We start from the raw sequence: 25,273 nt of genomic DNA on the forward strand, positions 1-25,273 counted from the left end.
CCAATTTGGAGCTATCAGAATTACCCGTCCCGAGTGACGTTCGATGCGCTGAACTATACTTCCGACTAACGGCCACGGAGGAAAGACATACAGTAGCCCCTGCGGCCACGGTAGCAGAAGGGCGTCTATTCCTTCCGACCGAGGATCTCGTCTGCAACTGTAGAACCGCTGTACTTGTGCATTTCCCGCTGTTGCCATGAGATCCATCACTGGCAGACCCCATACCACCACAATGCGATTGAAAACCGATCGATGTAGAGACCATTTGCCGGGATCTAGAGTATTTCTGCTCAGAAAATCCGCGTCCACGTTGTCCACCCCTGCTACGTGGGCCGCCGACAGAGCCTGAAGATGGACTTCTGCCCATTGGCACAACCGGGCTGCTTCCTCCGCAACTGTGCGACTCTTTGTGCCTCCCTGCCGGTTGACGTACGCTACGGCTGTGGCATTGTCGCATAGCACCCTGACCGCCTTGGCTAGGAGCAGAGACTGGAAAGGACTGAAGAGCCAAGCGAATGGCCCGAGGCTCCAACCAGTTGATGGACCACTGAGCTTCCTCCGAGGACCAGCGCCCTTGCGCTACTTGTCTGAGACAATGAGCCCCCCATCCCAAGAGGCTGGCGTCTGTGGTGAGAACCACCCACTCTGGGGGTTCCAAAGGCATTCCCTTTTCCAGGTTGCGCGTGTTCAGCCACCAGCGGAGACTGAGACAGGGGGTTGCACTCAGGGGCAAGCGCACCTCTAAATCCTGCGACTGCGGAGACCACCGACTGAGCAAAGCTGTCTGCAACGGCCGCATGTGAGCCCTGGCCCAGGGTACCACCTCTATAGTTGCCGCCATCATTCCCAGCACCTGCAGATAATCCCGCGCCGTCAGGAGAGATTCCGCAAGAAAATGACGAATCAGCTCCTGCAGCTTGCAATTCGAAGAGATGGTAAAAACACTCGACCGTCGCCTGTCTCGAAACGCACCCCCAGATATTCCAGAGACTGTGCCGGAACTAGATGACTCTTGCTGAGGTTCACTACCCAACCAAGAGATTCCAGCAACTCCACCACTCGAGCGGTAGCTGCTTCGCTCTCCGCTCTCGACTTGGCCCAAATCAGCCAGTCATCTAAATACGGATGCACCAGAACCCCCTGCCGACGCAGCGCCGACGCTACCACCACCATGACTTTGGAAAAGGTGCGAGGGGCTGTCGCGAGACCGAAGGGCAAGGCACAAAACTGAAAATGCTTCCCCAACACAGCAAATCGAAGAAAACACTGATGCGACGGACGAATGGGAATGTGAAGGTAAGCCTCTGTCAAATCCAGGGAAGTCAGGAACTCTCCCTGCCGAACCGCAACAATGACTGACCGCAGTGTCTCCATGCGAAAGGACGGGACCTTTAGTGCCGCATTGACCCTCTTGAGTTCTAAAATAGGCCAAAAGGAACCTTCCTTTTTCTTTACTACAAAATAGATCGAATAACAGCCCGAGCGTTGCTGACTTGGAGGAACCAAAACTACTGCTCCCAGACTGAGGAGACGCCACAAAGTCTCCGCGAACGACAAGGGGACTCTAGAAAAACTTCGGGTACTGCACTTTCGAACTCTAGCGCATAACCGTCTCTCACCACTTCGAGCACCCACTGTCTGACGTGATCTTGGTCCAGCTCTGGTAAAACTGGCTCAGCCGAGCCCCTATACGTACCAGAGGCTGAACCCGCACACCCTCATTGGGAATTATGGGCCGCTCCCAATCCCCCCGAGGAGAAGCCACGGCCCGAAAAGTGACGGCCCCCACGGCGACCTCCTCGAAAGGACTGGGTGCGCTGGAAAAAACGACCTGTAGAAGTTCCACTAATCCTACCTGGCCTATACCGTTGAGCTTCTTTAAGCCGACCGCGTGCGGACATACCTCTGGAACTGGCTTTGGGATGAAACTCTGGAAGACGAGGAACCTTAGCATCAGTAAGGCCCCAAACCAACTTAGCCAAGTCTTCGCCAAAGAGCATAGACCCCTTAAAAGGAAGAGAACACAATTTGGCCTTAGAGGCCGCATCTGCAACCCATCCTCGCAACCAGAGGGCCCTACGCGCTCCAACCACCAGGGCCATATTCTTGGCTGACGCCCTCAAACAAATCTAACAGGGCATCAGACAGGAAGGACGAGCCCATTTCTAACTTGGCCAATTCCTGAACCCCCGAAGAACCGACTTCTACTGAATCGTCAAGGAGCTTCTCGGCCCAGCAAAAGCAGGCTCGAGCCACTAAACCCCCACAGACAGAGGCCTGGAGGGCTAGGGCCAACAAATCAAAGCTACGCTTAAGGAAAGATTCCAACCTCCTGTCCTGGGGGTCCCGAAGTGCGGTCCCGCCATCCACCGGGATAGCTGTAGCCTTGGTGACCGCCGTGACCACTGCATCTACCGTGGGAGCCTTAAAGGAGTCTCTATCCTCCTGCGGCAGAGGATAGAGCCTCGCCATTGCCTTACACACCCTACAAGGAGCGTCTGGGGCACTCCACTCCTGAGAAATCATCTCCCTGAGATCCTTATTCATAGGGAAGGACCGCGCTTTGCGTTGAATGCCTTTCACTAAAGGGTCCACCTGACCTGCCTCTCCCAAGGGGGCTTCTGACTGCTCAAACCTCAGGGTGGAAATCACCTGATCAATGAGCTCTGCAAGCTCATCTCTATGAAAACTTCTGACCACAGAGGGATCCTCACCAGGAACGGAACATTCCGGCTCCTGAGAGCCCTCGAAACCCTCAGATTCTCCAAAATCACTGAGGTGCCCTTCAGACTCCCCAAGAGAAAAACAATCCCCCTCATCAACCCACTCTACACGGGGTTTTTTAGCGGGCATGGAGCTACCCCCGTCCTCCAACTGGGGGGGCCCCGATTTCCATGCTTGATACAGCATCCAAACAAAATCAGGGGGAAAACCAACTCCTCCTGTGCCCTCAGAAGTCCCCTTTTGAACCAACATAGGGGAAACAGGACCAAAAACCGCCGCCTCCGCTGATCGCGCCGGAGTCAAAATGGCGGCCGTTTCCGCCGAAACCTCCGCTTCTGCTGACCGCGCCGGAGCCAACATGGCGCTCGTTCCCGCCGACACTCTCTCGTGCGAAACTGCAGGCAAAGGAGAAGCGGCGCTCACTGGTCCCTCCGCAGACAAAACCGGGGGAGCCGCGGACAGCTGTTCCGGCTCGCCGCAGAGACGGCACGGACTGCCCGGTGTCTCTATACTGCGTCGGGAACACGCACGGCAACGGAGGAGCTTGCCCGCCATAGCGCACTCAAAAGAGACATGAAGAACGCAGCACCGCACCAACGACGACCTGCTTCAGCCAAACAATTAAACACAATGGTCGCGCTGCTCTCCCTCTCAGCACAGGCACATGGACCCGAAATATCACTACCCTGATAGAAACAGAGGCCCAGATGCACAAAACCTAACGAGCCCACAACTTGCGTTTTAAACTGGTTCCAGCCAGTTTAAAACGCAAGTAGTTCACCCCGGGCATGCACTAAAGGCATTTTCCCTGACACGGTAGCAGGCAACGAAAACGGAATGCAAATGTTTGAAAAGCTATTATAATGAGCTGCAGTACTGTTGCAGCCCATTATAATCAGATGCACTAATGTTTTTCCGATTCCCTTACCTTAGGAACCCTAACGAGATGTCTGACCTCTTGTTAGGGCTCCTGTGAGGGAATCGGAAAGGAAAAGGGCCCCCCAAAAAAGGTAAAAAAGAAAAAAAAAAAAAAAGCAGGGAGCGCATGTGAGGGGCATCCTTTAAGGACATATTCTCCCTGCACTTTTGAGAGACGTCTTTTTTTTTTTTTTTTTGCAGTTTTTTGTTCTGCCAGCGCTCGTGTTTTTTTTCCCCCTTCTTGAGTCTTCGCCGCGCCACTTACCCCTCCACAGCGAAATTTTTCTATTTTCCTGGTTGCCGGAGAATCGGGACGTCCCTTTAGATTAGGCTCCTCTTCCTGGTCTCTTCAGCCAATCAGAGCGCGTTTCGCTGACAACAGCCAGCTAAGCCCGCTTTGATTGGCTGAAGAGACCAGGAAGAGGAGCCTAATCTAAAGGGACGTCCCGATTCTCCGACTCAGGTACCGAAGGACTAGAGAATGCAAGTGAGCTACAACGAGTAGCTCATTTGCATTCCCTATCGTTGATGCATTCCCGTTCCCTACCGATTCGCTATGGAATCGGTAGGGAACGGGAATTACCAATGTCTTTCATGCATCTGGGCCAGAGTACAATATGGCAGCTGCTGATTGTAGGGCACTCAAGGCTGCAGTACTAAGAAAGCAGCCGAGGCACAAAGCTGCCAGCCTCAGAGAGGAAGAGAGCAGCACCCGGGGAGGGACCCGACTAGCAGGTGTGACACCCCAAGGGGAATAGTGAGCCCCACCGGACCCAGAGCCCCGAAGCACAAAATTCTTTTTTTTTTTTTTAAACACACGTACAGGGAACTGAAAAATAAAAGAAGATCAGCCCCCAAACGGAGCAAATCCCTTCTCTATCAATAACACTACCTCACCAGACCATTGCAGACTGCACAGGATGTACTGCTAACTCTGCTGAGACTGAGGAAATACTGGCTAGTGGAAGGACTGCACAGGTTATATAGGCAGTGTTCAAAGTTCAGTGTTTTCTCTGTCTCCCTCTGCTGGTAGGAGTACATAACCCAAGCGTCTTGACCGGTCTGGAGGGTTGCTGAGGAATATAAAATTTCTCTACTAATTTGATGTGAAGGATGTGAGAAAATTACCAGATAACGTAGAGGACAACTGGAGGGGCCCGGGTGTGTGATCTGGGAAGCTCATGCATATCATCCTTGGACGTTGCTCTAACAAAAGCTATCAGACCCTGGCTGCAGAGAGTCTTTTGGCCAGAGTACTGGATGATTGAACTGGCATTTGACGCACGCAGATCATTACTGCCCAGATTCTTTACCGCTAGGTCAATGACTGGCGGTAAGGTCTCAGACCCAAAATGGGCATGCGGCAATTTTGATTTTGCCAAACGTCCATTTTCGTCAAAAGAGAGGCCTTTTTTTACAGGCACGCTAAAAAATGGATCGACGCGTGCCCAAAACCCTTGCCTACACTACCGTAAGCCATTTTTCAGCGCACCTTTCTAAAGGGACCCCATACTCTCTTTTCCATAAAGCTCTGAAAACTTATTTTTACCAAACAACCTTTGATTAGGTAACACTACATTTGAGCAGGGACACCACACAGGTGCTTAGAGTGCTTTAGACTGTTGTAAGGAGATGCTAACATTAGATAATTATGTATTTATTAATTTAGATTTTGCTCACACCTTTTTCAGTAGTAGCTCAAAGTGAGTTACATTCAGGTATTCTGGATATTTCTTTGTCCCAGGAGGGCTCACAATCTAAGTTTGTACCTGAGGCAATGGAGGGTTAAGTGACTTGCCCAAGATCACAAGGAGCAGCAGTGGGATTTGAACCGGCCACCTCTGGATTGCAAGACCAGTGCTCTAACCACTAGGCCACTCCTCTACAAACTGACTTTGTTTTATTAATCCATGCTTTTGAATATGCTCTGTAATTCTGTTCTTTATAATAGTCTCTACCATTTTGCCCGGCACTGACATCAGGCTCACCGGTCTATAATTTCCCAGATCACCTCTGGAACCTTTTAAAAAAATTGGCATTACATTGGCCTCCCCCCAATCTTCCAGTACCACGCTCCATTTTAAAGATAAATAACATATTACTAACAATAGTTCTGCAGGTTCATTTTTCAATTCTGTACCAGTATGGCAACATTTATGTGCTTCTGTTTCTGTTTGGTGTACAGCGCTGCGTATGCCTTGTAGCGCTATAGAAATGTTAAATAGTAGTAGTAGTAGTAGTAGATTCTGGGTAGAACGTTCCTCTAGAACTTTTGAGCATTGGGCTATAAAAGAAGAAGGGAGCAAAGTGAATGAGGGTAGATTGGGGGTGTGTGTGTGAGAAAGAGGGGGCAGACTGACTGAGGGGATGTTTGAGACAGGAAGAGAGAGAAAGGGGCAGACAGACTGGTGGAAGATGGGATATATGTGTGTGTGTAAGAGAGATGACTGTTGGGAGTGAGTGCCCATGTTATCTTCGGTACGGAAGTTTCGTTTGTTCTGTCCTATCATTCAATGGAATTCCTAGCTTAAATAAGTAACGGTATAATAAATAAACAAACAATAAACGATTAAGTAGTTTGTGCACAGATCTGGGGTCCACGCCCAAAATTGGATGCCCAAATTTTGCCGATCTATATAGAATCCGGGGGTATGTGCACATCGGAGCCTTGCTCCAGTTCTGCCAAAACCACGCCCCCAGGAACACCTACATATGTATCACATAACAACAGATGGTAGCTTGCTATATACCCTTTTTATAAAAGCCATTTCCCGCATGTATAACAAGCTTGATATGCAGAAAAGAAACTGTCCACTTACCCCCTGATTCTATAAAGATCACCACAAACTGAATGCAAAAATTTAGGCGCAGCCCCAATTTGCATACACAATTTAATAGAATAATGAGCCAATTAGTGCCAAGTCAGTTAAACTGTGTGTGGGGATAGTGGCTTCAAAATGGGACAATGAAGTGGCGTGTGAAACCTAAAAAGTACAGCCCCACCATCTCCACACCTAAAGAAAAAATAGACTCACAGGACAAATTTCTTGAAGGCTAAAATGGGAACCCCCGTAGTGGCATCTTCCAGTTCCACGCCGACTCGCCTGCGTTCCAGAAACTTCAGGAGGCCCCCCAGAGCTCGGATCTGGAGGTGTGGAAGAGAGGAGGAAAAAAAGAACAGAAAGGGGGAGGGGGTTACATGAGTTTAAATGAAGAAGCACTTATAGGTAAACAAGGGAGGAAAGGAAACAGCGTATTAGTGACTTTGTCTGAATACGTTTTTATTCTTCATGCTTCTGATAATAAAGAGGAAGGCAGGAAAGATTTCCAACAGGGATAGAGAAAAAGAAGCTGGATATATAGTGACTCCAGCCAATAAAATAAATTCCTGCTTAAGGAAAAGTACTGGAGCAATGCAATGCAGCTAATTCCCCAGGTTCTGCTTTTTGGCCTTGCCAGGAAAGGCTGCATGAGCATTATTTATTTATTTAAAATCTGACTCCCCCCCACCATTCAAACAAAACCTTAGGACAATTCACAGTAAGAAAACAAACACAATCTGGCTGATATTCAAAGCGATTTAGCCAGCTACTGACCAATTAAATCTCTTGGTTGGGGCTGCCTGCTAATTTTCAGTGGCACTTAACTGGCTAAGTGCCGCAGAAATTCGCAATTAGCATCTGACTCAAAGCTGGCTATGATGGGGGCTTTCCGGGGCCGGAGTCCGTGCTTGGCTGCTTAAGTGCTGATACTCAGCCCTTAAGCGGCCAGGTTTAGCACATAAATGGGACCACATAAAAGTCTGTCCTATCTGCTGCTTAAGTGCTGAATATTGAATTAAGTGGCTATTTGTTAGCTGGCTCAAAAATAACTGGACATTCAAAGCCCGGACAGGATCTGGCTTTGAATATCTCATTGGTGATGAGCAAAATGCTCACCACTGCCAACTGAATATTGACCTCAATATATCTGGTCAATCCTGACAATACCCAATCTATTCCCTACCAACCCAAGGAATCCCCCACCCCAAGCTATTCATGCAGAATTGTATGTATTGTAAAACAGTGGTTCTACTACTACTTAACATTTCTAGAGCGCTACTAGGGTTACGCAGCGCTGTACAAATTAACGAATAAGGACGGTCCCTGCTCAGAAGAGCTTACAATCTAAAGGACAAAATGTCAAGTTGGGGTAGATGAGATTTCCTGAGAAGAGATGTAGTGATTAGGTGCCGAAGGCGACATTGAAGAGGTGGGCTTTGAGCAATGATTTGAAGATGGGTAGGGAGGGGGCCCGGCTTATGGGCTCAGGGAGTTTGTTCCAAGCATGGGGTGAGGCGAGGCAGAAAGGTCGGAGCCTGGAGTTGGCGGTAGTGGAGAAGGGTACTGAAAGGAGGGATTTGTCTTGAAAGCGGAGGTTACGGGTAGAGACGTAAGGGGAGATGAGGGTAGAGAGGTAAGGAGGGGCTGCAGGTTCTCAAACTTGTCCTGCCAATAATGGAGGTAGTGAGCATGCAAATCTCTCTCATGCATATTCATTATTTACTCACTGTTATTTTATTCCAAATTTTTATTAATATCTCTAATGTTCAACCTTATATTCTTATTTACTTTTACATCTTCAACCTTACTTTCAAGCATACCCACACTCACTCACAAGCTTTATGTATAGATCGTGCAGTTTCTTAAACCTCTTTTTAACTCTCAATGCACTTCAATTTTTTATTGTTCAATTCCTGGAGTTGTTTGATTCCAATCTGTAGAGTCGCTATTAATACTGTCCCACAGGTGCTTCTGTCTTTCAAGAGGCTCTCTCTTATTATCCCCTCGATCTTGTTTTTCACTGTACCGCCATATCCGGAGCTTGTCTTGAAACACAATCTTTTATACTTCCAAATTTCTATGGTTATTTCATGCTAATCTTGCAATCTCTCTTCCAAAAATTCAATCCTCTTGCGGTGCCTGTTATATCTCTACATTCGCCTCCCTTCGGAGGTATGGGTAGTATCCTCTGTCACACCCTACACAATTGTGTTTCGCGATTTTGCGTCGTCAGGGGTAGTGACTTATACATCATGTTTAAAACCTCTTTATCCTCTTGAAAGACAGAAGCACCTGTGGAACAGTATTAATAGCGACTCTACAGATTGGAATCAAACAACTCCAGGAATTGAACTAATAAAATATTGAAGTGCATTGAGTGTTAAAAAACAGGAATTGAACTTTTAAAAATTGAAGAGCACTGAGAGTTAAAAAGAGGTTTAAGAAACTGCATGATCTATACATATAGCTTGTGAGTGAGTGTGGGTATGCTTGAAAGTAAGGTTGAAGATGTAAAAGTAAATTAGAGATAATAAAAATATGGAATAAAATAACAGTGATTACAGTGAGTAAATAATTGTATAAGTGTAATCAGAGTGAAATTCAGATAGCTCGGAGAAGAGGTTAATGCATATTCATTAGGGATGTCCTAAAAACCCGGCTGGTTGGGGGTCCCCCAAAACAGGTTTGAGAACCATTGTTGTAAGCAGTGGTGTGCTGGAGCCGGCTCGCACCGGCTCGCAAGAGCCGCTTGTTAAATTTTGACAGCTCTTGCGAGCCGGTTGTTGTATGGGGCGAGCCGGCTCCATTGCATGAGGTAAGCATGGCCATGCTTACCTCCCCTCCCGCTCCCATCCATGTCTAGTGATGTCCTTCGCCCCCCCATCCTCCCCTGCCGCTCCCATCCGTCAGTTCAATTACCTGCCTCGAAGCGCCGCTCTCCTAGAGAGAGTAATGTGTTGGCCGCCCCCCCCCCCCCCCCCCCAGGGTATAGCCAGCTCTGCAATTTTTTTTTTTTTTTGGGGGGGGGGGGGGGGGGGTGGCGCCGAGGTGGACCGGGGAGAGAGCCTGTTAAAAATTTACCAGCACACCACTGGTTGTAAGCGACCTTAAACAGTACTGGTAATGTGACACAGCAATATGGAGAACTAGATAAATTAGAGAGGACATTCACAGTTCCGTCTTCACAAAACAATAAACTGTTGTCCCCCACATTCAGAGGATCAGTACTTTGGGAAGGGAAAAATCCTCCTACATATATCTCATGTCCACCTGGCGGAAAACAGGACCAGAGCCTGCCAGACAGAGAAGAACAGTTGACTGCTGCTGCATTATCTTTCTAAATCAACACTTCCCAAGGCTATCTTAGGGATCCCAAAGTCAGTCAAGGTTTTCAGGATACCTACAATGAATATACATAACATCATCTGCATATACTTTATTATTATATTATTACTATTATACTTTATCCAACTTTGTTGAATATCCCTAAAGTCCAGGGGAACAATTAAATTTAGAAACTTCAAAAATTTTGGGTGTTATATTGGATTCTCAGCTGACAATGGAACATCAATTAAGAAGTCTAAGTTAAAAAGATTTATTTCAAGTTTATTTATGGTTTGCTTATATCCCACATTTTCCCATTTTATTTCAAGTTATGTCAACTAAGAGCTATTGATCTTTATTCTTCCCTGAACATTTTTGAGTATTAGTTCAGGCTATAGTCTTGTCTCAGTTGGACTATTGTAATGTTTTGTATGCTGGGATTAACAGGAAATTATTAAATGGACTGCATTTAATGCAGAATACTGCTGCAAAATTGATTTACGGGGTTAAGAAGTCTGATCATGCCATGCCATTGCTGAAAGGTTTGCATTGGCTGCCAGTGGATGCACGTGTAGAGTTTAAGGTTGCATGTATGGTTTTTAAGATTATCTATGGTCTATGCCCAAGCTCTCATATTCAATTATTGTCTATTCCTTCCTTTAGAGCTACTTCTCAATATTGTTCCACATTACGTTTGGGCTTTCCTATAGTTAAAAATGTCTTACTAAAAAGATTTCATGAAAGCTCATTTGGTTATCAATCTAGCAGGCCGTGGAACATTCTCCCAGTATTTATACGGACTATGTCTAAGTATATGGCGTTTCATAAATTATTAAAGGTCTATCTGTTTAAGTATTTTGATTGATTCCTTTTCCATTTTTTATTAGTTGGTTTTAATTTTGTGACCCGCTTTGATTCTCATATTGAAAAAGGCGGGATACAAATGCTGGATTGGATTCAATATACTCTCCAATGCACATAACCTGATCTCTTGCATATTTATTGTGGATATTTTGACAACCTGACTGGCTGTGGGTCTCCAGGACAGGTTTGGGAAGCCCTATTCTAAGCTGTGTTACCTGAAGAAGCACCGCATGGCGCTTACCATGATGGAGCTGTCAAACGGAAGCACGGAGGAGAGATAAAGGATGCGCTCTGTCTCTGTCAGGTGAGATGGGATGAAGGGGAAGTTCGTAGACAGCACCCGCTGCTTGCACACTTCAAGTCCTGCAGAAACAGTGGCATACAAATATTCATGCTATCAATAATTTTTTTAAATTAATCCTCCCTGCTTTCAGACACCCTCTCCCCTTCCTGTGTAGCCTAACACTTTCAGGGACAGGGGCCACAAAAAGTCCTTCCTTCTGGAACTCTAGGCTCTGGCCTATCGATGACACTGCCATGCAAAAGCTGAGACTCCCTCCCTCCCAGGAGCTATAACCTCTGCCTTTTCAGCACCACCAGAAGTAAAGAGTTAGATTCAGGTCACAGCTTTTGAAGGGAGACTTGTAGTTCAGTCATGGTTTTTCTGTTATCCTTCCAAACATCTTCTGTTTCCTTCAGTGTTCTTGTGATATGTAAGCAGCAAAGGCTACAAATACTACAATGCATTATTTTCACGCAAAATGCTGGTGTGAAGATGCTCCGCTTTCTGCATGTGGTCACATACCAAAGTCCGTATTAGGGAAGAGTACCACTTCTGGTTTGCCATCCTGCTTACTTTCCAAAGATCCTATGAGAGGTGAGAACAAGAGTGAGGAGTCAAACAAAAGAAGCTTTGACAGATCACAGAAACAAATCAAACATCTAAGCGGAGCTAAATGTAGATAGAAGTCTAGAGATATGGCCTTGAATTTGGATAGACTAAGCTAAATGACACATTCAGTTACTACCTGAGGCATTTATGATTAGGCCCACTTCTAATCTGATATTGAACTATCCAGTACTGATGGACAATATGTCCTGGTTTCTGTATGTTTGAACATGGGGACACAACGCCTTGTATCTGTAAATCCACCCTATATTTAGTCTGGGTTTCAGTAGTGGCCCTAAGGATCTGCACATAACTTTGGAAAGAGGTTGCTGTATGTTATTTGTTTACATTATTAAAAGAAGCCCTAAAGCTGAGGAAATACAAAGAGCACTGATGCTAGCTGTTTTCAGGTTTTGATAGACCGCAAAAAATAATGACACTACATTATCAATGTAGTTAAACTCTCTGTCCCTCTTTCCCTCAACAGATAAATGTTCCAGGGTGTCCATGCTGAATATTCTCATGATATGCAATCTTCGAGTGGGATAGCCATATAGGACTAGAGTATCAAAACTGACAGAGGATGGTGGCGCACCTTATAGAGAAACCAAAGTGGACGCTTGTCCTCAAAAAGCTTAGATCTCAGTAAGAGAGAATCCCTGACCTGAGGTGCCTAGGAAGCAAAATTAACCAGGCGTCATCGCCCTTCCTGGGGGAGCTGTTCCCATACTCCTCTCCTGTGAGTAGTGGGCAGAAGTAACTGAGGCAAGGGGAAGGTCGAGTAGAGTTAACATGTAGGTGAACCAGCAGGCAGGGTTGAAAGGGGGCAAGTCAGGCAACTCAGCCGCTTTCCCATTCCAGTTACCTATTGCCATGGACACGGGTAAGAACAATTTCGGGCTGCTGGACAAATCCTGGTAACAAAGGCACTGCAAGTAGCCCAAGCACTGAAACCAAGATCTTGCTTTAACAGCAACTCTCAACTCGAAATCCTGAATACCATTTAATGCAGAACCACCTTCCACCAGAATAGTGCTTTTCTTGATAACATCTATTAGGTTGCTTTAATTTTTCTCTCTCTTTTGGCACAGCTTAGTCATAGCTCTGCCAATCTTGAGCTCTGCCTCTGAAGCAACCTCTTCCCCAAGGCTTCAATGACCTGATCTACAGGAAAAGCTTTAGAGAGCTTCCTTATGCCCTCCAGGATTGGGTCCCCCACCGAAGCCACTTCAGAAACTGGTGACTCAGAAATTCTTAAGGTTAAGGTTCCAGGGACTTAGCAATGATCACTGATACCTCTTCCAGACCTGCCATTCTCCTGCTTTAGCAGGTCATCTCCAACCCTCCCACCAATGCAGGAAATTCTCATGCTGAGCCACTGCTGCTTATCCCTATTAGCAGCAGCAGCAGCAAAACAATAAAAAGCAGGCATGGGGCTGCAGTATTCAGGCATGCATTGCCAGCTCTGCCGGTCCCCTGCCCTGAAACAGAAAGTTGATGTCAGGGGGGGCAGGGGACCAGCAGAGCCAACAGCACATGCCTGAAGACTGTGGCCCAATACCTGTTTTTAATTGTTTTGCCGCCACTGCTGCTGGTCAAGAGAAATAGCAATGGCCTACAGGAAACAGAAGATACTGCATGGAGGAAGAAAAGAATGGAGGGAGGGAGCGGTGTGAGACGATGAATAGAAGGCGGAGGAATAAAGATGGATAGGGGAAACGTTGGATGGAAGAGGGGTAGAGACAAGATGAGTGGAAAGATGGGGAGAGAACGAGCAGACATGCTGGATGGAAAAAAGCTAGAGATGGAGAAGATGCTGATGGAGGAGTCGTTGGATAGATGGGGACTGAAAGAGGGGAGACAAAGATAGGAGATGCTAGATGGAAGGATGGGGAGAAAAAGAGAAGATGTTGGATGGAATGATAGGGAGAGAAAGAGAAGAGATGCTAAATGGAAGGATGGGGAGAGAAAGGGGAGATGCTAGATGAAAGGATGAGGAGAGAGAAGATGCTAGATGGAAGAATGGGAAGAGAGAGGACATGCTGAATGGAAAAGGGTAGAGAGAGAGAAGATGCTGGGCAAGCTGCAGGGATCTTCCAGCACAGTAGCTACACTGGCTGAAGAAGGGGACAATTCCCTTGGTGGCAGCTCCCACCAAGATCAGGTTCCCGCCTCCGTGTGATCCCCCGAGCCATGGTCTCTTTGGCCACACTGCTGCCCTGATGAGCTTGTCCTGGGGGCCACTGGCACTATGTCCTCACAGCCTCGGCATTGGCCATATGCAGCAACAGTTAAGTCAGTGAGTGCTGCACCAAACACAGCATTGCCCATGTTCTCCTATTACTGGCATGCTTTGGAGTGGCCTGCTCCTGCAGAACGCTGCACATGTGGTCACTGAGGCATTTTTCTAAATGAAATGTCTGCCACTGGGGTCCCTTATATGGGCACTCAAGGGCCCTGTCTCAGTACCAAGGAGAGGGATTGAGGCACAGGCAGCTAGAATCCCTGAATGAGGAGGGTGGGGGCAGGACGCAGGACACCCAGGTGTAACTTCTCCCAACTCTAGGAGCGATGCAACAAACCTATGCTCCTGTTCCACTGGGGTGGTCAACCAGACCAGACTAGGCTGCTTTTCTTACCACTGGCTGGAGACTGAGAAAATACTAGCTGCCAGAGAGCTGCATAGGATACTTATAGAATAATGCCATAAGCAAGTAGTTCTCAGTCTCCCCCTGCTGGCAGGAAAGCATATATCCACACAACTGGACTGGTCTGAAATGAGGTAGTATGAGTTTATAGTGGAGGGAGTTTAGAGAGTTAAGGTAAGGGCTGCCAATTAATTGGTTATTCTGTAAGGTTCCACCAGTATTCTTAAGCTATATCTGTATACACCTTATTTAAGAATTGCCTTGAGGTCCCCCTGGTGTTGGGAAAAAGAATGTGTTGCAGTTTGCAAGAAACAAGTAATCCACCTAGGTGGATGAACACTAACCCCCACGCAAATATAACAGTGTAAAGAGAGTGGGAAGTGGACCAATGACTCCAGGGACACGGGATATAGGATTCAGAAGTACCACTTTATTGAATGACTCGACACAGAAACTGTGTTTCGGCCACAGGCCTGCCTCAGGAGTCTAAAAACAATAGATACAACAAATATTCAAAAAATAATCCAAAAATAAATTCAACATAAAACATATACATAAAAATGTCCAAGGACATATATATTATAGACATAAATTTTTTTTATTTATTTTTGTTACATTTGTACCCCACGCTTTCCCACTCATGGCAGGCTCAATGTGGCTTACATATTGTATACAGGTACTTATTTGTACCTGGGGCAATGGAGGGTTAAGTGACTTGCCCAGAGTCACAAGGAGCTGCCTGTGCCTGAAGTGGGAATCAAACTCAGTTCCTCCCACTTCACTAATACCATTGAGTCCCCAAATACAAAAAATATATACATATGTACTATATATTGTTTTATTACTTACATGCATACATTTAGTGAATTTTAACCTCTCTCTCTATTTTTTTAGTCTATTTTATGTCTATAATATATATGTCCTTGGACATTTTTATGTATATGTTTTATGTTTAATTTATTTTTGGATTATTTTTTGAATATTTGTTGTATCTATTGTTTTTAGACTCCTGAGGCAGGCCTGTGACCGAAACACAGTTTCTGTGTCAAGTCATTCAATAAAGTGGTACTTCTGAATCCTATATCCCGTTTCCCTGGAGTCATTGGTCCACTTCCCACTCTCTTTACGTAGTTTGCAAGAATCCAGTTTGGGGGCCATGGTTCCTGAGATGTTGGAAAAGAAAGCAAAGAAGATATTTCTCTGGCTGCTCACCTGTCTGATTCAGAAAGTCTGCCAAGTTCTGGTCCTGCTTGGCACTGGTGATAATGCACCTGGGCTGCATTTCTTCCATGACTATTGAGACACAGAGCTAAAGAAAATCAATGCTTACAGAACGTGGTGCATGAGACAATAAAAAAATAAGTTAGTCTGTGATAAAGGAAAAATGTACAGCTTATACTATTAAATAACAGCCTTTATTCCAGGTAATGAGACAGGACCAAGACTGGCCTCGACCAAGAAAATCTAAGAACTTTTTTCCATATATTACATATATACACAATTTAAATTCAGTTTGTAGTTTATATAAAGTTTATACATGTATATATATAAACTTTAAATTCAATATATATTACTTATATATAATGAATTTAAAGTTGAGAGATCCAGCAGCTTTCTTGAAGGAATCATTTATTGAGTATTATATGTGGGGTCACCTATGTTTCTTAAGAATATGAAGATGTTATGTTAGGATGGACTGTGTGTATGATGCCTGGACATATGAATCTAAAGAAGTTACCAGCAGGTCTTTAGAGCAGTGGCGTAGCTAGGTGGGGCCACGGGGGCCTGAGACCCCCAAATTTACTCTGGGCCCCTAGTTGGCTTGTGGGGGTCCTCAGCCCCCGCCAGCTGAAGACTTCATCCAGTGCTGGTCTGCAGCGGCGCCGCTGCATTGCCTGCCCTGCTCTCTTTTCCCCTCACATCGGGCACGCTCCTTTTTCAGTTTCACTAAAAGGAGCATGCCGGACATGAGGGGAAGAGAAAGCAGGGCAGGCAATGCGGCAGCACCGGAGACCAGCGCTAGATGAAGTCTTCAGCTGGCGGGGGCTGAGGACCCCCACAAGCCAACCAGGGGCCCAGAGTTGGCAGGAGAAAAGGGGCTGGATTAGGGAGCAAAGGGACTGTTCTCTGTTCTCCTCCAGGCTCACCCTCTTCCCTCCTCTTCCCTGCAGGCTATTTGGAAAGGAGGAGCTGGAGCAGAACACACCTTTTGTCCTGGAGCTTGAAAAGAAGTGGCGGAACTGCACTCCAAGCCGTTCCCCTAGAAATTAAGCCCTGTGTGTGCTTAGTTTTATGTTTTCTATTTGTAGGTATTCCTAAAGGCACAGCAGAGTGCAGGCAGAGTTACAGTATTTGCATAGAATAACACACACACATTTACTTTAGCTTCAGAGCAGATGTAAACATGTGCGTCAATTTGAAAAAGGCAAATAGGTCCCATTTTTTACTTTTGACAGAAGTGCACAATTATAAAATCAGGCTCTGGAAGCTGACCTGTGGCTTAGAAGTAGTGCTGCAACCTGCCATGTGGACAATCTCTGGTTTGATCCCCAAATTGGATCTTCAATTCCTCAGTGACATAATTGGGTCAGATTCATGGACCCCCTTGATTTATTTAATCACAAGGAAATGAATAAATTCAACTGCAGAAGAAATCCAGGTAAAGTCCTCCCTGGCCTGGCCATCCCCCAAAATTTGCTTCAAAAGGTTAATTTAAAAAAAAATCCATGGTGTGTATTTCTTGAACTGTCACTCTCCACAAGCATATTTGCTCTGGTTGTAGAATTTATCATAGAACAAAACATATCATAAAAGCCCATTAACCCCTCTACTGGAAGGGGACAAGGTCTGAGGGGTGTCACCTCTTTGCAGAAGTTTCATGTCATCTCCATCCAGGACATCAGGCATAAAATGGATCGCGCACTCACTGGTGTCGTAGTAGGCGAGACCCAGCTGGCCAGAATACCATAATACACTCATGTAGGTCTGGCGGGATGGACAACAAGATTTACTGCTTATTGAATAAAGCTACTTTTATAATAGAAATATTAATAGTATAACAGATTATTGATGTATTTTATTTATTGCATTTATATTCCACTTAAACTAAGCAGATAATAAAACAAGCATAAAAGCATCATAAAATAATATAACATACACAAACACATTATAAGTATTACAATTATTAGACACATTATGAAAATAAAATAATACTGCAGATGTACTTTGCAATTAACATACAGTGTATCCAGTTTGCTTGTCCATAACAGGGGTTCTCTGTGAACAGCAGGATAAGGCAGCCACACCTAGGTGATGTCACCACCTGATGACACCTGTCAGATCTGCTCTAAAAGAAGCCAGAATAATCTAGAAAACTGGGCATGTGCGTCAATCGCTTCCTAGTGCTTAGTGTAACCCTTGTCAGCCTGGTCGCCAGTTAGTTGCAAGGCTAAAGCTCCATGAGGATTTGACTGTAGGGAGGGAGATGGGGAATGTGTGGCTGGCTTATCCTGCTGTCCACCAAGAACCTCCATCTCTGAGACCTGGTGGAAGGAGAATAACCAGTGGGACACTGTCATACCGGGGTACAAATTATATCATAGTGATAGGGTGGATTGAATTGGTGGAGGGGTAGCATTGTATATTAACGAGAGCCTTGAATCAATAGATTGAAAATTCTGCAGGAAACAAAACACTTCTTGGAATCACTGTGGATTGAAATTCCATGTGTAAAGGGGAAAAGGATAGTGATAGGAGTATACTACCGTCTGCCTGGCTAGGATGAACAGACGGATGCAGAAATGTTAAAGGAAATTAGGGACGCAAACAAACTGGACAACACCGTAATAATGGGTGATTTCAATTACCCCGATATTGACAGGGTAAATGTAACATTAGGGCACGCTAGGGTGGTAAAATTCCTTGATGAAATCAAGGACAGCTTTACGGAGCAGCTGGTACAAGAGCCGACGAGAGAAGGAAAAATTCTAGACCTAGTCCTTAGTGGAACGCATGATCTGGTGCGGGAGGTAATGGTGCTGGGGTCGCTTGATAACAGTGATCATAATATGATCGGATTTGATATTAGCTTTGAAGTAAGTATACATAGGAAATCAAATACGTTAGCGTTTAACTTTAAAAAAGGAGACTATGATAAAATGAGAAAAAAGGTAAAAAAAAAAAACTTAGAGGAGCGGCTGCGAGGGTCAAAAGTTTACATCAGGCTCGTGGATACTGTTAAAAAATACCATCCTGGAAGCCTAAGCCAAATATATTCCGTGTATTAAAAAAGGAGGACGGAAGACCAAATGACAGCCGGCAAGGTTAAAAAGTGAGGTGAAGGAAGCTATTAGAGCTAAAAGAAAATCCTTCAGAAAATGGAAGAAGGAACCGACTGAAAATAATAAGAAACAGAATAAGGAATGTCAAGTCAAATGCAAAGCGCTGATAAGGAAGGCTAAGAGGGAGTTCGAAAAAAAGACTGTGTTGGAGGCAAAAACACATAGTAAAAAAATTTTTTGGTATATTAAAAGCAGGAAGCCGGCAAAAGAATCGGTTGGACCGCTAGATGACCAAGGAGAAAAAGGGGCGATCAGGGAAGACAAACCCGTAGCGGAGAGATTAAGTGAATTCTTTGCTTCGGTCTTCACCGAGGAAGATTTGGGTGGGATACCGGTGCCAGAAATAGTATTCGAAGCTGATGAGTCGGAGAAACTTAATGAATTTTCTGTAAACCTGGAGGATGTAATGGGGCAGTTCTACAAACTGAAGAGCAGCAAATCCCCTGGACCGGATGGTATTCATCGCAGAGTACTGATGGAACTGAAAAATGAGCTTGCGGAGCTATTGTTAGTAATATGTAATTTATCCTTAAAATCCAGCATGGTAGGGGATGATTGGCGGGTGTATATCATCTTTGAAAGCTAATCAAAAAAAGTATTGTTAGACCAATAAAAAAACGCATCATCTTATTTTATATGTTTTGTTTTATTTCTACTTATTCCCTTAGTTTGTAATTCCTTACCACCTATTTAGCCCAGTCACTGAAGTGAAAGTCATTGAGCAAGCAACATGCAGAAGGTTTCCTTCCAAATCTCTGTAATTATGTATCCTAAATCAGTTCTTTCAGCAGGATTTGCTTATCAGGGCACAGAAGGTTGGAACTTCTTGCCGACGTCAATTAAGGGTCAGTGTGAATAAATGATATTCCATAAAATGTTAAAAACTTTCCTCTTTGGAAAACTTTTAGGTGTAGATTCTGCTCTCCCTGCCTAGTCAAATATTAGGTTACTGAATCTTGTTTTCATTGTTCGGGGTTTTTTTTTTTTTAACTTTCTCTTTCTATTGCAATGTACTATGTGTTATAGTCTACTTTTATGTTCACTTTGGGGCACTTTTACAAAAGGCTTGCTGCATGTCAATTCAGAACTACCAGTGGGCTACCGCAGGAATCCGGTGGTAATTTACACCCCCCACCGCACACCATTTCCGGAGGCAAGATGGAGGCGTGAAAGGAGTATAGAGAAGCTGCTCTCGACATACCTTTCCCAATCTTTTGACATATTTTTATTTCCTATACTATCGATGCCTAAGAGGAGAGGCAGACAACGCGCTAGTCTCGCGGCGCCTGTCTTGCCTGTGGTGGGGACGTTGGATCGCTTCTTAGTTCCAGGATTATCAACGGGAACACCTTCATCGCTGGAGATTCTTGGGAGAGGGTTGCCACACTCCCGGCTGGAAGCAGAGACATCGTTTAGTCCCGAATTGTGGAACCCCCCCTCCTATGCCGGAGGAGGCACCGAGAAGGGACCAGGATACACCGGATATTCAGAAATTGACGGGGTCTCCAGGCGCGGGCACCGACTCGAATGCAGGAACGCCGACTATCCCCGCGTTGGAAATGGCAGGTGAAGGAGGAAAGAATGTTCTTGGAGAAAACACTGTGGCATTGGAGAGACAGCTATCGGTAGATTCCAATCCTGAATTAGGCTTTTTGCCTAGGAAACCTGAGACTATAACTTTAGACACTATATGGGAGGCTCTGGTGGGCCTGGAAGCTTCTTTTCACAAACGTTTATATTTTTGAACCAACAATTTAACTCTGTGTCTGAAAAAAATACCAACAATGGGAAAAAAAAGTAGCAATCGTGGACAAAGAGATTGATAACTCCAAGATAATACAAAATTGTCAACAAATCCAAGTTAACATAATAAAAGAAGCTCCCGCCCAGAAGGAACAGAGCTTTGTCCCAACACTCTACAAAACAGTCTTGCCAGAAGACTTAGGAGAACACCTGGGAAGCTCAGTGTTCCCAGACCACCAAAGATGGAGACAAACTCCATAGAAGATAGAGTTCCTGAACATGATGAACAACAAGTTCAGTAAAGATGAGTCATTTCTTTCAGTAGACCGTGCTAGAGAACTGAAGGACCTAGACTTGGGAGTGGACACACCCTCGCTTCAACGTAGCCTTGGCCTAAGCTGGGACCCAAAAAAGGACATCTTCACCTTTTGGGTCTCCACCGAAGAGCAACAGTGCACCCATCAAAGCATCTTGTCTACAGTGAATGGCCCGTATGACCCACAACCAAGATTTTGGACCACCCGAGGAAGCACAAGCACAGAGAGTCACCATCCACCCGTGAAGACCAAAGACAAAGACTCTCTCTCTCTTTTGTGTTGTCTAGTGTAGTTGTTGTCTGTCTCTCGTTTCAGCTCCTTTGTGATGAAGAAAATGACTCCACAGCCGGTGGACAGTCTGAATGCAAATAATGGACTTTGCAAGCTATTAATTTGATAAATTGTGATAATGATAGTGGTATCTACCGATACCAGGCAGGGAGTGTTCTATCCTCCGACAGCCTTGCACTAGTTTATGTTTCAACATTTTTATTGAAGACATAACATGAACATTCTTACAATCATTGATAGCACATCAACCAAGCAAAAACTATACAACAATCTGTTATTACTGTCTCCAAGAGTTTTTCTTTCCCCCCATCCCCAGTCCTACCCCTCCCTCCATTTTTGTTGATACTTATGCTTTGTTATCATCTGAATGTGTTGAGGACCAAACTTCTTCCCCTAGGAGACAAAGAATCTACATAAGCACCTCAAATTTTCATAAATGTTTTCTTTCTTTTTAGTGAACGTTTAGCTTCTTTGGCTTCCCACGTCATTAACTGGTGGACAAGATTCCGCCAGTGCCAATAATCTGGCCCTATATCATTTGTCCAGTTTTGCAAGATACATTTCTTTGCCAGCAAGGCAATTTTGCAGAAAAATAAATTGTGCTCTGGTATTTGACCTTTAAATGATCCTGGTAAATTTAACAACATCTGCACTGGTGTACCTGCTACCTTTCGACCTAATAGTTGTGATAGATAGTGAGTTATTTTCCACCAAAACCTTCTAATCTTCCAACAACTCCAAAAACTATGATAAAATGTGTTGTCTGTTCTCCCACATCTCGCACACAAGGGCGTCTGCAATCCCCCGAATTTTGCTAATTGTGCAGGTGCCATGTATGCTCTATGTATAAAACGGAATGCACATTCCCTATATTGAGCTCCGCTGACCAATTTTGGTATCCCCTTCAGCTGCCTCTCAACATCCCATACCAATAACTTGACTCCTAAGTCCTTCTCCCAGCGCTCTTTCAGCTTTTTAAAGTTTTTGGGTTTCTCATATGACCACAGCGCTTTATGTATCCCTGAAATTGATGGCACTTCTTCAGAAATCTCTATGAAGAAAATTTTTAGTTTCAAACCCTGTTTCTGTTCCAATCGGCCTTGTTCTATTGACTGAATAAAATGTTTTAGCTGACAGTGTGCAAATGTATCACCCCATTGGATTTTATCTGTATCCAACAGCTGATCTAAAGGTTTAATCTTTCTGTTATCGCCTATTACATCTTCCAGACATTCCAAATCTCTTTCTTCTCATCGCTGAAAGACTAGGTTTTCTATACCTGCTTTAAAGGTTGGGTTCCCTCTGATTGTTAATAGTTCTGTTGCCCCTCTCCCCATCTTCAATCTGCTCCCTAAGAATTGCCACGCTCTCCTAAGCGGTTTTAACAGTAAATTGTCCCTGTGTATCTCAGGAACCTGCGTCGTTTCTAATTGTATTAGGGATTTCAGTCGCAGCGGTTCAAAATATTCCTGTTCTAGTTCTAATGGTGTGTAATATGTTGTTCCAAATATCCAATCCCTCACATGCCGCATTAAGCAGGCCATATTGTATAACTTCAAGTCTGGCAATCCTAGCCCTCCCTGTTGCCAATTGCCCATCATGAACTGTTGTTTCATCTTAGCTTTCTTATTGGCCCAGCAAAATTTTATTACCAGCTTAGTGAATATTTTCAGGTCTGTTCCCAATATACATATAGGTATGGTCTGCATGACATACAACCACCTAGGTAGGATCACCATACGAATTAGGCATATTCTACCCATCAGCGGCAGTTGCAGCTGTCTCCAACTCTCCAATTGTTGTCGAGTCTGAGTCAACAGCATCTTAATGTTAAGTGAATATAGTTCTACCACTTCTGGCGTCAGCTCTATACCCAAATATCGAAACGAATTGGTTGCTCTTCTCAATGGGAACGTTCCTGGCCAGGACGCTGCAATCTGTATATTACTAACCAATGCTTCTGATTTCTCTAAGTTTAGTTTAAACCCAGAATAGGTTCCAAACTCTTTAAACACCTCCAGTAGTGCTTGCAAGGACTCCGCTGGATTTGTGAGCATGACTAACAAATCATCTGCGAAGGCAGCTAATTTGAATTCTTGTTTCCCAATCACCACTCCTCTTACGGCTGGCATCTCGATAATATCTCTAACCAATGGGTCTAAATATAATGCAAAAAGAAGTGGCGACAGGGGACATCCCTGCCTAGTTCCTCTTTTTATTTCAAAGTCCTCCGAATAATTGTCATTAACCATTATTCTAGCTTGAGGTGATGTATATAGTGTTCTAATTGCTTTAATGAACCACCCTGCAAATCCATATTCATTTAGCGTGGCAAACATGTAACTCCAGTCAACTCGATCAAATGCCTTCTCGGCATCAAAGCTGATCATCAATGTTGGCTTTGATTCCCTCTTTACATGTTCCAGCGCTGTGATGATTCTCCTTAAATTTTTAGCAACTGATCTTCCCTTAACAAATCCCACCTGTCCCTCCTGCACTAATTTTGGTAATACGCGACTCATACGTCCTGCCAATATCTTAGCAAATATCTTCATTTCACAGTTCAGCAGGGAAATGGGTTGATACGACTCCGGCAATGTAAGATCTCTCTTGGGTTTGGGTAGCAAAATAATTTGGGCCATGTTCAATTGTCTGGGAAGAAATCCTCTTTCTACCCACCCATTAAAAACCTCTACCAAAGCAGGTTGTATGTCTTCCCCTAATAGTTGGTAAAATTCTACTCTTAGACCATCCGGTCCCGGTGCTTTCCCTGGTGTGCTATTAGCTATTGCCCAGTGTACTTCTTCAATACTTATTGGTTCGTTTAAAGCTTTTTGTTCCCTTTCCGAGAGGACTGGATGGGTTACCCCCTCTAAGTATAGGTTGCTCGGAAGACCTGATTCATTTTCTTCTGTATACAAGTTCCGATAGAAAGTTTTAAAAATATTTTGGATTTCCAAATCTGTATAGCACATTTTGCCCGTCTCATCCTTTAAAGTTATAACCCTTCTCAATATCTGTTTCCGAGCAATAAGTCTGGCCAACATCTTACCGCCCTTACTACCATGCTTATATAATTGGAATTTATAATAAGCTTGTGACTTCATCTCTCTCTCATGGATAAGGGTATTTAAAGCCACTTGAGCTGACACAAGTTCTTTCCTCATTTGAGCACTGGAAGACCTGTCATATTTCTTCCGCAATGTTACAATTTCTTTCTCTAGTCTCAGTATCTCTCTATCTCTTGCTTTTTTAAATTGGCTTACATAGCTAATGATCTCTCCTCTCAGGACCGCTTCTGCCGCCTCCCAGAATACTATTGAATCAGAGGCTGTGTTCTCGTTAAAATGTTTATATTCCTTCCAACTATTCAACAAATGTTCCCGAAATCCCGCATTATGGATCAAATAGCTTGGAAATGTCCATTGCTTAAATTTACCTCCCGCCTCTCCAGGGTTCCAATTCGCCCAAACTTCCGCATGATCCGATATTGCATACGGTCCTATTTGGGTCTCCTGTACTTCTCCCATTAATGTGCGTGACATCAGCAGATAATCTATCCTTGATTGTGTGTTATGTGCTCTGGACATATGTGTGTAATAGCCTTGCACTAGTTTATAATGTGACCCTAAAATGTGTTTAATACCTTTACTGATATTCTCACTTCTTTTTAATGCTGCAGTCCTCACTACAAAGATGTGTGAGCAATGCATTGTGTGTATTGTAGTTTCACAGGTAATGCTGCCACACCTGCCTGTCTGTATAAGGACTGTTGCTATTGGTCTATCCTGCTACAAAGACCTCTCCTCTTTCTCAGCCAAGCTTGGCTCCTTTGTCTACCTGCTATCATTTCCTGGTTATTCTTACTATCTCTTTCCTGAGAGGTCAGCCAGGTATGACCTTTGCCTCCAATTGGGGGCTGTCCTCTAGGGCCACCCCTGCTACCTGATGGCAGGCTCTGTCCCCATTGGTATCTTTACCCCCTCCTCCTTGGGCCTGTGTGAGCCTTCTTGGCCTCTCTGTCTCTTCCTTCATGAGGCATTCTCCATCTTGCTTCAGGCAGCACTTGTCCTGCTAAACTCCTTGGAACAAACTTGTTTTTTTATCTTGAATATATCTTCCTAATGAGATATTGCACTCTCCAGTCACCCAGCTCTGAGCTACTTCTACCTGTTCAACTATTTTCTCACCTCTGCAATAAAGCAGATTTCTATCTCCAACCACTGATACAGCTCTCAGAATTACAGAGTCTCTGTGCCCTGGGGCAACACTTCTGAACATCTGACTGTGAGTAAATTATCTGTGTTTATTCAATAAAGGAAACTTCAGAAAATAAAGAAACTTCAGGTGTGTGTGCTGGTGTGCCAAGGTTATACTTCAAGATATTGAAACT

The 25,273-nt window shown here is 44.6% G+C and overlaps 1 protein-coding gene across 1 annotated transcript in view; it reads right to left on the reverse strand.

Annotated features, from left to right (window-relative positions):
• Positions 1-23,522, reverse strand: part of MSH5 (mutS homolog 5) — an 88,934-nt gene extending 65,412 nt beyond the window's left edge. Inside the window, exons 1-6 of the mRNA XM_030194736.1 lie at positions 22,833-23,522; positions 17,051-17,174; positions 15,402-15,482; positions 11,458-11,520; positions 10,894-11,015; positions 6,678-6,787 (exon numbers count right to left, since the gene is read on the reverse strand). Of these exons, the coding sequence (XP_030050596.1) occupies positions 6,678-6,787; positions 10,894-11,015; positions 11,458-11,520; positions 15,402-15,482; positions 17,051-17,174; positions 22,833-23,522 (1,190 nt within the window). The remainder of the gene's footprint in view (positions 1-6,677; positions 6,788-10,893; positions 11,016-11,457; positions 11,521-15,401; positions 15,483-17,050; positions 17,175-22,832) is intronic.
• Positions 23,523-25,273: the final 1,751 nt, after the last annotated feature.

Source organism: Microcaecilia unicolor, chromosome 3 (assembly GCF_901765095.1).
Source record: "Microcaecilia unicolor chromosome 3, aMicUni1.1, whole genome shotgun sequence".
Lineage (NCBI taxonomy): Eukaryota > Metazoa > Chordata > Amphibia > Gymnophiona > Siphonopidae > Microcaecilia > Microcaecilia unicolor.